The 12,857-nt window shown below is 35.4% G+C and overlaps 1 protein-coding gene across 1 annotated transcript in view; it reads right to left on the reverse strand.

The window, feature by feature from the left end:
• LOC128865702 (uncharacterized) overlaps positions 1–12,857 on the reverse strand; it is a 28,655-nt gene that overhangs the window by 13,859 nt on the left and 1,939 nt on the right. The window contains exons 2-6 of the mRNA XM_054106023.1: positions 9,630–9,713; positions 9,411–9,561; positions 9,170–9,309; positions 8,810–9,107; positions 8,588–8,610 (exon numbers count right to left, since the gene is read on the reverse strand). Of these exons, the coding sequence (XP_053961998.1) occupies positions 8,588–8,610; positions 8,810–9,107; positions 9,170–9,309; positions 9,411–9,561; positions 9,630–9,713 (696 nt within the window). The remainder of the gene's footprint in view (positions 1–8,587; positions 8,611–8,809; positions 9,108–9,169; positions 9,310–9,410; positions 9,562–9,629; positions 9,714–12,857) is intronic.

The raw sequence follows: 12,857 nt of genomic DNA on the forward strand, positions 1-12,857 counted from the left end.
GACTTCTCTTTTCCCAAGATTGAAGATACCTATACCGTTTTGCGACGATTGAGGAGATAAAAATCGAATCGCTGAGAGAGCTCAAAGACATACCAAAAAGGGCAGAAGTGCTTCGAGGATTGGAAAAAACGCTGGCACAAGTGAATTAAATCTGAGGGGGACTACTTTGAAGGACATAAAATAGAAATTGATGAATAAATAAATTTTTTTTTTGAGAAAAATGAAAATCCACCTTATTTCTTTAAACACACCTCGGATAATATTTTGGCAGAGTTGCTTGTAAACCTGCACTTGAATTTGCTAAAATTACATTAGCTATGAAACTTCATGCCCGAAAGTTTACTAAAAATTCGTATTAAAAGGTCTGAAACTTTTGAATAGTACTATAATAAAAAAATTAAAAAAAAAGTTTAAGTTTGAAAAATATTGAGAATATTTTAAGAAAATCGGCATGTGAACGGGTTGAGTGGAAAACCACATTGACATTTATTATGAAGCTGTTCAGTTACTTTGGTTGAAGTTTTGTTAAAAATACAACTTTGTCAACTCTCTACAAAAATACAACTCATCAAACCAGTTCAATGCTTGGTTTTGACGCATTTTTTTCTCATATGACCCTTTTTCCAAATCTCTGCAAACTCTTTTGATGCGCGAATACGTATCACTGTGGTCCATATTTTCTAAATCTAGCAACACCGCTGATAAATGTCCGAGTTTTATCTTGTTTTTCCACTTCTGTATGAAAAAAAAACAAAAAACTAAAACATTTGAATGACGCTCTCAGCAACATCTGTTTTTTGGCGCATTTGGGAGGAGTTAAATCGAGATGTCACGGAGAGCTTGGAAGTGATAAAAACATGTGTGATATGTGCGGAGAAATACGTTGAAACGGTTTAAAAAGAGCGATTAAAAATGCCGAGGAGTTTGTGAAGAATTTAGAAATTGGAGCTCAGTTATATCAATTTCTGTAAAAGAATTCGAAAATAAATTTAAAATAAAGTTCTTTCATTTCATCATTGATGATCGCCATGAACTAGCGATGAAAATTTGCTTAAGCTGAGAGTACGTACGTCAAAACGATTGATTTAGCTACTGTATGTTTTGAACTTGATTTTGCAGGTTGGTAATTTTTTAGCCTACTACTGCTGTTTCTATAGCAAGAAACGAGCAAATCTGAAGTTAATAAAAACGTTTTTTCGAATGAATCAAGAAAATTTAGATTCTTCAAATGAAGTGAAAAAACTTAGTGCTCTTCCACCCTTCCACTCTTAGTATACACGCTATATTCTGGAAGATAAGCTGGGACCACAATATTCACTGGTGCTTGCTTCAAACTAGAATTAATTAAATAACAATTATATTTTAAATAAATCGCCTAATGTGTCAGCAGTAATTAGCATAAAAATTTAAACTTTGATCTAAAACGTAAATTGAAAATAGTTTTCGCAAAAGGCATGTACTACTGTGGGCAAAAAGTAAGGTGAATTTATTTGTCAAGCTTCGCGGGATTAAAATTTCGCTCTAGTTATTTTTTCATGAGTTGGCAGCACTGTTAATAACATCTGGACCAACTTTCATGTGAATGTCATTATCAGTAATATATTTACGCTTGTGTTTACCAAACGACCAAGAGTGCATTTTTCGATTTTTACAATGTCTGATTTGATTGAGCAGAGAAGTGCCATCAAATTTTGTTTGCGGAATGAAATTTCGGCTGCGGAAACGTTTAGCATGCAGAAGGCATTTGGTGATTCGACCATGTCGCAGAAAAATGTTTATAAGTGGTACAAAGACTTCAAAGAGGGTCGAGAACGTGTTGATGACTTGGAGCGCTCCGGACGACCATCGACTTCAACAGATGACCAACACGTCAATAAAGTGAAGGAGTTAGTGCTCAAAAATCGTCGGTTGACTGTTAAAGACCTTACTGATATGATCGGAATATCAGAAGGATCTGTGAAAACCATTTTGAAAGACTATTTGAGCCTACGAAAAGTCAAATCTCGTTTGGTACCGAAAACTCTCAATTTCTTGGAAAAAAGTCGTCGCGTTGATGTGTGTGAAACAATGCTTTCAGACTATCAGGACAAGCTCAAATGCTTCATTACGGGAAATGAGACTTGGATTTATGCTTACGACCCTGAAACAACCGACCAATCAGGCGAATATCGTGCTAAAGGCGAGGCCAGACCGAAAAGAGCACGTCAAAGTCGTTCAAAAATAAAGGTCATGATGACAGTTTTTTTCGATTTTCGTGGTGTGGTGCACTATGAATTCCTTCCACCTGGCCAAACTGTTAATAAGGAATATTATTTGAGCGTTATGCGTCGTTTACGTGAAGCAATTCGTCTAAAAAGACCAGAATTATGGGCCAACAACTCTTGGTTTTTGCATCACGATAATGTACCGTCTCACACTGCACTCGTTCTTCGTGACCATTTCGCCAAAAATTCCACCCATATCGTTCCGCAACCACCGTATTCGCCTGATTTGGCTCCGTGTGACTTCGGGCTATTCCCAAAACTCAAGAGACCACTCCGGGGAACGCGTTTCGAGTCGATTGAGGTGATAAAAGCTGAATCGAAGAAGGTGCTGATTTGGCATGTTTCCGGGATTGGAAAAATCGTTGGCATAAGTGTATTTCATCGAGAGGGGATTATTTTGAAGGGGATGAAATTGATTTACAAGAATAAATAAAGATTTTTCATTTTACTACCAAATTCACCTTACTTTTTGCCCACAGTAGTACATATAAATATGTACACATGTATGTATGTACATATGCACATATAGATATTTATTCTACGATATTATGAAATAATAGTACAAGGTGGGTATACGTACATACATATATAGGTACATATATGATTATTTTATTTGTTTTTAGTCTTTTGTAGTATATCTATAGAATGGAACTTACGCAATTTAAAAATTTAATTCTAGTGCAATATAATGTAAACTTAAAACGTAAAATCAACAGCCAGATATATCGAGTGTTTTTTAGCTGCATGAGAATGACAATCTGTATTGACATTTCTGTTCAGTAAGGTTTGGCAAGTCCTCGTGAATCGTTTAACACCGAACAACTCTTCCAAATTGTAGAAATTCACTTTAAAAAATAATAAAGAAATCTTTTCGCCAAATTCATAGAGCGCTGGCGGCATCATCGGGCCTTGTTTCTTTCCAACAAGGCGGATCAATTTGCATACAGCGCGAATAATCGAATAGACCACGTAACTCGTAACTGCGGTGAACATATTCCACAAGCCCGATATATTATTAAGGGGGCAGATACCTGTAAAATTTCGAAAAAAATGTGTTTTTTTTATAAAATGTTAATATAATCCTTTAAGAATATGTCAAAAAAATTTTAGAACGTAAATTTAAGTATTTCTTATTGTATATTATAGATCGTCAACCGTGACGACTCTATACTTTGCGTTCGAGCGCTGGGAGAGGTATAGTTATAAACTGGAAATATATAGCAAAATAGGATTGACCAACATGACCTTCACAGTCGCCTGATGCTAACGCCTTTGAAAATGTTTGGGCAATAGTTAAGCAAAAACTAGTTAAGAAAACCAAATATAGACGACGAAACCGATATCAAGGCCGATTCGGGGGATTTGGAGCCGATTACCTCCACTTGCGCAGAAGCTATCACAAAGCATGACTCGAAAATGTCAATACATTATAGGTTTGCATTTTTTGAATATAGTGCGCTTAATAAGTTTTATAAGCCCTTTCAATGTAATTTGTTAGAATCGAATTGGTCAAATAGTCTCCAAGTCATGGCGTTCACGCTTCTATTAGACAAACTATAACTTGGATATTTTATTGGATTTGCGGATAGCCCTCTCAAGCTTGTCAAATGTCAGCATGTCAAAAAATGACTTGCAAATTCTCATAACTTAGTCAAAAATGAACCGATTTTAATGATTCTTGGTTCAAAATGAAAATGAATGATAAACATTTTCTTATATAATTAAAAAAATCGATTTTGAGCCGAAAAACAAAATTGCCGATAAATCGTGAAAAATTATTTTTTCGGGCTAACAAAAAAATACGTGTCTCATTATTTTGATCAGAGAGCCACATATTTGGGTTACATCGAAATCGAAGAATATGTCCCGAATAGTCCGGTTGAATTGAAATGGAAAGCATCTATATAAGAAAATTTTTTTTAATTGTTCATAACTTAGTCAAAAATTAACCGATTTTAATGATTCTGGGTTCAAAATTATCGCCATTACTTACACGAGCGACTTCAAGTAGAAACAATTGCAAAAAAGTAGTTGAACATTTTTTATTTTTCAAAAAACAAAAAGTGTGAAACAGGTGTTTTACTCGAAAATTCATTACTCAAAAACAACTCATTTTAGCTACTGGGCATTCAGCTCAATTGAAGTTTGAGGTGTCCTCTTGATTTGAAAAAAGTTAAAAAACAAAAAAATACACTTTTTGAAATATTGAATTTCGAAAAAATTTCGAATTTTTTTTTTTGCAAAATAAAAAATTTTCAAGTACTTTTTTGCAATTGTTTCTACATGAAGTCGCTCGTACAAGTAATTGAGATCATTTTGAACCAAGAATCATTAAAATTGTTTCATTTTTGACTAAGTTATGAGCATTTAAAAAAAAAGTTTCTTATATAATTAAGTGAAGAAAAAAATAGTGTTTAAGGAGCAAACGGAATTTTTATTTTTCACGAAAATGCTTGCGGGCTTATATTTAAAATCCCTGTCACAAAAGAACATCCATTCTTTTGTTAGACGATTTTTGATAAGAGAAATCGTGGCAATACTACCTGTTCCAATTTTAAGGGAATTATTGACTCAACCTCGTACGTACATACATAAGTATAAAAAAAGTGACGACAGATGCCGCGACATGAGAATATACATATAAGTAGTATTTGCTTAATATTAATTAAATGCGAAATAATAGATGTATTAAATAAATGAATCAATAAAATTTCATTGAACCTGAACTTGAGTAGTTGTCTAGCAACTCAAACTAGTTTGGAAAAAGTTTCGGTAAGTATCAACCGGCTGTTCGCCTCAATTTACTTACAAACTTTAATACATACATACCATACATATGTATGCGTTTTTTGTTGATATTTTTGAAGCTAATTGCTTGTAATGCTTATTTTATTACGACTACTCGTTAACAGTTATTTTGCGACGGTAAACAAGTTTTACACATACATATGAATCCAAACAAAACAGGGTGAGTCATGGGGCATGGGCCAAGCTTCGTGAATATTTAAATATTTTACGTTTTACGATGCGTAGTTATTAAAAAAAAAAAAGTAAACTTCAAAAAAGTGCTAATTTCTAATTTTTTTTTTAAATATGCAGAAATTCTCGGCGATATCTATTAAAATTATCTCATTAGATAAAAATGTGGCGTTGTTGATTTAATAGTATAAAACAGTTCCAACACGTTTCTGAGAAAGCTGCTGAAGTGACAGTCCTTAGCTGGACTGTGTCGTTCCGGTAACGTAGAACCAACTGATAGGCGAACGAAAAGGGAAATCTGTCTTTTCTCTTATTTAGGAAGGCATAGTACATATATTGAAAATGCTGTCTTTGTCTCGAATTTTAGATCTTTTGAGTTATGACGTTTTTTCAGTTAACATATGTAGGTCTATTTAGATCCGTTAGGCGTCGCTGGATTCTATATACGAGGGTCGATTGAAAAGTCCGCGCAAAGTCAGAGAAATGGGACTACAGGCGCGTATCGAGGTTATGTTTGGTTAGTTGCAACACTTGGAAGAACACAGACCAAGTTTCACACACAAAGTTTGGAATCGAGGAAGTCTCGTGATTTTCCTTTTCCATCACGACAATGCACCGGCGCACGCTTCAGCGATTTGGGTGGCGAACGTAATAGAAATAGGGTTCCAACTTATTTCACATGCCCCCTTTTCTCCAGACTTGGTTGCGTCGGATCTCTCGGACTACTATTTGTTCCCCAATTTGAAAAAAGTGGCTGACGGGAAAAAAATTTCATTCAAACAAGGAGGTGATTGCTGTACCGAATGGCTATTTTTCAGACTTAGACAAATCCCATTATTTGAAAGGGTTCAACAAACTAGAACAGCGCTGGATGAAGTGTATAAGCCTAAGAGGGAGACTATGTCGAAATATAAAAAGGTTTACCCTAACCAATAAGTTGTTTTTATTTTTGCTCGGACTTTTCAAACGACCATCATATTTCCAAAAACTATATTTATGGAAATCTTGACAGTAATCCAGTGTTAAGAAAATATGGCGTTGCAAACTTATTTCCATATGGGCAGTGAGAAAAAGTCATAATATTATTTTCTGACAAAGCTGGGGATCGAAAAAGCTGCACGTGATCATCGAGAAACCCTTGCAACCTCAGAGGATGAAAGTTTCGCGTGAATTTTGGAGAGGTGGCAGCATTGTGACATGTTTCTTCGAAGAAGCTGCTGGAAACGAGCTTTTTGTTCAACGTTGAGCTATATAGAGGCATAATAAACGATTTTTGTGTTCGGAAATTGAAGACAAGGCTTTGGGTTATCTCTCGCTTTTACAATCGATCCTTCGCGCTCCAATTGGTAATCGTTTACCTCAAAGCTGCGATTTGACGCCATAGACTTTTTTGTGGAGTGCGTGAAGGGAAAATGCTACGCAAACAATCCGTTAACGATTCAGACCCTTAAGGTGAGTATTGAGCAAGTCATTCGTGAGCCCGGAACCGTGATCAAGGCCTTAGAAAACGGGATTAATAGGATGCACTACTGCGAAGCGAGCCAAAGCAGCCACATGAATGAAGTGGGAATCTTTTTCGAATAAACCAATAATATGCCGAAATAAATTAATTTTTCGTAACTTTTTTGAATTCATGAAAATAAACCACAATATGGACCACCCTGTAAGCATAGAAAACGTCGTGAGCACATTTGAATTTACTTAAATTTATTCTATGCTTCTTGAAAATTTATCAAAACTGAGATGTCTTCCATGTTGCATAAAATATTGCTGTTAAACGAACTTCAGTAAATTAGGCGTAGACTACATCACACCAAGTCAATCAGATCCTCTCAGCTCTTACACGCGGAATTTAAATCAGCAATGTATGAACGTTAATGTTTTGTTTTCGCTTCGGAATAATTTGTAAACTATTCAAAACTCGCTGCGTTTTAGAAACGAGAATCGTAAATATTTTACCAACTGGTGAGCACTATTTTCTGCCTCTGGCCTTCTTTTTCCAGTAGTTTAACTCTTCTATCCTTACTAATTAATAATATATAAAAATAATCATGTTCACTAAAAATACTATATCCGCTGGATGGCGCTAAGCCAATAATTTAGATGAAAATATTTACGCCAAAAACAAAAAAAAAAACTTTGTATAAGTTGTTTAAAAAGTATTGAAAGCAAAAATAAATTTATATGAATTTTTAAATGAGATTAGTTTTTGATTTTGAATTCTTGTATTCCAATTACCATCCGAAAATTGTATACCATCTCTGCAATGAGTTTCCTGAATTTCTTATTCGACGACAAACACTTGCTACGAAGGAATCGCCTAAAAGTTTTGAAAGTGTAGTAGTCGCTGGCCTGAGCGGATGAGTGTGCAGGAAAGGCTCTGAGCTTGACCTTCAGCGTTCCTCTAAACCCTGCGATTTACTTGAGCCTAAAAGTGGAAGCTTAATCGTGGTCTCTGAATACTAACTGAGGGGCTCCAAAGAGCTCGTGCCAAAACTGAATTTTAAAAGGACGAAATGTCTGCTTGAATTCAACAGATCAACTACCAGCGTCCTCACAGGTGTTATAACGGGTCACTGCACTATTAGCATCCTAGCCAGTAGAATGAGTGTACCTCACAATGACTTCTGCAGGAGTTGTGAAGATGAAGAAAAAATTAAGTTGGTACAACATCTCAATGAAGGGGCTAGTTACCTGCTTAAAAAGATCTTAGTTGTTTAAGCAACTAAGTTAGGGGAAGGAAATCAAATACAGGTATCGCAATGGTCTTTAGGGCCGCCGAGCCACCGGGCCACCTAAACCAGGTCTTTTCTCAAGAATATTTTCATTGAGCTGTTCCAAAAGTTTGCAATAATAGATATTCAGAGTTAATTGCTTTACGTTTCTTAAGACAATCCATCAACAAAATATGTTTGCATTGTTCATCGGAGCCGCCCATGGTACAGTGCCAGCTTGATTTACACGACGAGTTAAAACACAAAAATCACGCTAATGGATAGTCACGTTTACCGACTTGAACTGTAGCAAGAATTTCACGCTTAATAAAACTAATAACATAAATTTGCTCATCCATTTCCGCTGTTAACGTGTACGGAATGAAAAATAGACTAACTGCTTTGACCAAACGAGCAAACGGAAACAAATTTGTTTTGTCACTCTTATGACTATTATTGATGAAATTCTTAAAAATAGGAAGGAAATTTTCGATGCACACGCTAGCATATTCAGCCAAACATAGACTTGCTTAAAACTTTCTTGAATCTAGGTCTAGGCAATACCGGCTACTTTAGTAAGTGGTTTGATGTTTGAAATCTTGAAGCAATATTTTGTAGTCTATTCATTACCTTCAACCGTAGGATATCGTCCACTACATAAATAAAAGAAGAGCAAGAAACAAACCTAGTCTATTTTATTTTAACAATTTTTCACATATTTATAGTATACTTATTAATTGACTTACCGTTGGTAGTATATGTAGGTATTGGTTGATTTACAATACAATTTTGTTGATTAATCCACAATTAGTACAATTTACTATATCTCGATTTTATTATTCTTCAATTTACTCTACAAATAATTTATTGTATGGCGTTTTTGAAAAAACTTGACTGACAATATTTCCCATCAGCTTAGATAATTCTATGGAAAATGTGGCTTCAACTTCATTGAAGATTTCCTTCCAGTTTTCATTTAAAAATAAATTCATATTATCCCCTAATACTTTGTCGCCATTGAAAAGATTTTGAAATTCGTAAATCACTTTTTTGGGCTTAACGATTGCTCTGAACTTGTCGGTTTTCATATAAGTTTCACCATCCTTCTCCACCGGCACACCCACCCATTGAAGTATTATCTCAGAATCCACTGAAATGGAAGAGTTATTATCATTTTAAACATTAAATACAAATGCACTCATTTACACTTACCCATTGTGATGTTATTTTTTCCCGAACCACTAATGGGTAGTATTAAAACACGTCCTTGAATTTTATAGTCACCGATCAACTCAGCTTTGGGTACTTTAAAACGTAACTCGTGCTTTTTGGCTAAATCTTTGCCGAAACCCCTGCGAAAGGAAAAAGTAAGGTGTGAAGAATGAAAATTTTCGGTTAAATAATTTTGTTTTACATTAATTATACACATTTTTTATATCTCCGAAAGGTTTACCTAACTTTGTATGCAGTGGCACTACCAACGCCGTAAATTTTGTTGTTGCTAAATGTTAAATCAATGTTCACAGGATTATCAGCCCCCTGTTTGAGTGTAAATGTGCCAGCATCGATTGGATCAATTTTTAATAGATTTATCGCAGCGTCTCCTGTATATGCATACATATGATTAAAGAACAATTAATATTTCTGTTGGTTGAAATTGATGAGTCCTCACCTTGATTTTTATCACGTAAATAAAAGTTGATAGCTTTTAATAAACAATCCTCATCTCCAAATCTACATGGCTTCGGATCATCGGCTGCAAGTTGTAGAGAAAAAAATGTTAATAGAGAGTGTATCAAAATTAGTTATGACAAACCCGGTTTTCAAAGATTCCGGGATCTCAGAGCTTTTCAGTGCAGAAAATTCAGAGATTAGCTGTTAGAAGTCCCGGAACAATTTATTATTCTTTAAATTTTGGTTTTTGTTTTTCTAATTTTTGACAAAAAAGCCGTAAACATATGAAAAACACTCACTTCCAAATTGGTGTTTTCATGTTCAGATTTTATGTGCAATAAATCGTGAGAGAATTCCACTTTAAAGATTTTGGTAATCTTACAAAGTACCAATAGTTAATAGAATCATTTAATAAATCCAGAAGTACAAGGTTTCTTACAAACTATGTAGAATTAATAGTATTTGTAAAAATTATATGTACATATTTCGCAACTATTTAAAAAATTCATAGAGTGATAATTTGAACTTATTTATTTATTTATTAGAATTAATACATATATAATATAATACCAAAATTAATACTAGAACGAGTACTAGCTGCAGGTCTTAAAACTCGATAGTTTGATAAAAGAGTCTGTGTTGTTATTAGCAAATCATATTAAATCATAGTAGCTAGTTACAATCTTTTAAAAATGTATTTAAAGCAGTTATATTGGTGGCAGTAATAATAGCTAGTAGAGCGGAAGGTTTGCTCGACCCGAAATGTTTTTTCCTGAAACTTTATAAGGTGCGACAATCGTTTAAAATATGGTCAGCTCATGGGTTATTACCACCAAATAGGCATTGTTGTTGGGTAAGTAGGTGTTGGTGTATGCAATTCTGACTTAGATGAACTAGTTTGATAAATATCGAGGTGTATTGCTTGTGCGGCCGCCGTAGCCGAATGGGTTGGTGCGTGACTACCATTCGGAATTCAGAGAGCACGTAGGTCGAATCTCGCTGAAACGGCCAAATGAAGAACACATTTTTTTTCAATAGCGGTCGCCCCTCTGCCGTTCCGAGTCGGCTTAAACTGGAGGTCCCTCCATTTGTGGACATACCACAAATAGGAGGAGGAGCTCGGCCAGACATCCAAAAACGGTGAACAAGCCAATTATATATATATATATTTAATATATTGCTTGGGTAGAGAACATGGTTTGCGCCTGCCGTTGAATGCTGTGTACCAATGCCTAAATGTATACTATTCTGCCAGTTTAATAGAGTCAATATGTTTTTTTATATGCCTATGTAAATCATTTTCTGAATCAACTGGAAACAATGGGCTTTTGCTGGCATAATTCGGGTTGTTTTGTCGTCTCGCTCGTTGCCTCGGATGCCTTTTTGGCCCGGTACCCATACAATGTTGATCTTTTTTATGTTACGAATACAAAGTCCCTTATTTTTTCAACCAATTCGCTACTACTATAAATGTTTTGTATGGCTTTAATGGACGACATGCTATCCGTACAAATGAGGAATTTTCCTTTATGACCATACACTGTGCGAAATTCGCTGGTTTGTATATCACCATTGCTTCCGCTGTTAAAACCGAGCAGTGTTCAAGTGGTTGGTTAACTACAGCGAACGTGGTGTTAGTGCTGGTTTCTGATTCGTCCGTATATAAAAAATTCCAATTGTTGCTCCTGTAGTTTCTTTCCTGTTCTGCGAAGAGTGGTTGAAAGGTCGAACTACTTGTCGTTGATTTATTGAGTGCGTGGGGAACGGTGTTGAAATTTGATTTATATATATATTTAACCACGGGAACAGCTTCTGCCAAACCAAATTTTACACGGAATGTTGGGAATGCGTTTATACTACGGCCTACAGCAGTATGGTATGGAGCATCAAGTAGCTTAATATTAGTATTGGCGGTCCATCCGTCCACAGCTAGACTGTGACTGAGGTGATTGTATGGATTAAAGAGTGTTTGGATACAAATACTTGAGTATATTTAATCTGGCAGCTAGATGGCAGTTACGTTTTTTACAAATATGCAATATTTCATATTTTGCAATTGACAGATAGACCTATGTTTTTATATTTCAAAATAATTTTATTAGATTGTTCGAATGCTTTGACAAATAGTATAACTGACAAAGGGGACAATTGAGGGATCCCATTGTTGAGTGGGTGACAATTGGAGAGGTTGCTATTTATTCTAACCGGAAGCTTGCGCCCAGTCATACAGTTTTTAACGAGTTTGAAAACCCTAGGACCGACTCTCCAAGCCTCAAGTTGAGACAACACCACATGAATACCCACGCGATCGAATGCCCTTTCGCAGTCCGTCGCTAGCACAGAGACGTGACTTTTGCTTGAAAGTGCATTAGACACGTAATGTTGGAAATAAGGCAGTGTATCCGTTGTGCTATGTTTGCTTTAATAAGGCATCCTTTTAGGAATTATGTTTTGTTTAGAAAACAGTTTTTGGTTTGAGATACGTCCAAGAACGGTAATTACGTGTAAAAAAAATTATTACATATTATTAATTATGAAGTTAGCACCATCTACATCGATTTTTTGAAAGCTTTTGACTGGGTCTTGCACAAAATTCTCCTCTGGAAACTTGAAAATCAAGGTACCCACTCGGCTCTCCTCATACCTGTGAAACAGAAATTGGGAATACTAAATCCCATACACTTGTATCAACACCTGAAGTACCACAAGGTAGCATTCTTGGGCGACGTTTCAAGTATTCTAAATATTTACGTTATGCAAACGGTTTGAAACTTTTTCGCGGAGTCTCCTCATTATCGGATACATTTTTTTTACAGGAAGATTTGAATGCGCTGAATTACTGGGCTGTGCAAACCAAACTATGTCTTAATACTAATAAGTGTTATCCGATAATGTTTTACAAGTCCATGAGTCCCCTTATATTTTATATAATGCTTTAGTCCGTTCGAAGTTAGTGTATGCCTCCGTCATCTGGAATCAGATGTATTCCTCACATTCTCTTAGAATTGAAAAAGTACAACCCAAGTTTGTACGTTTCGTCACTTGCGATCTAATGACTTGTTCAAAGCTTAATGTTTAGATCCACTCGATTTCAATGTCTAAGTTTCAATGTTGCTAATAGAGTATTTCGCTATTATAACCCATTTTATGTTGAAGTTCTCGGATCTAATTACTTTAATTTTGCCCCCTTTTAGAAGAGGACTTTAGAGCTTAATCGGCTTCTTAG

The sequence above is a fragment of the Anastrepha ludens genome, chromosome 2 (genome assembly GCF_028408465.1).
Source record: "Anastrepha ludens isolate Willacy chromosome 2, idAnaLude1.1, whole genome shotgun sequence".
In the NCBI taxonomy this organism is placed as follows: domain Eukaryota; kingdom Metazoa; phylum Arthropoda; class Insecta; order Diptera; family Tephritidae; genus Anastrepha; species Anastrepha ludens.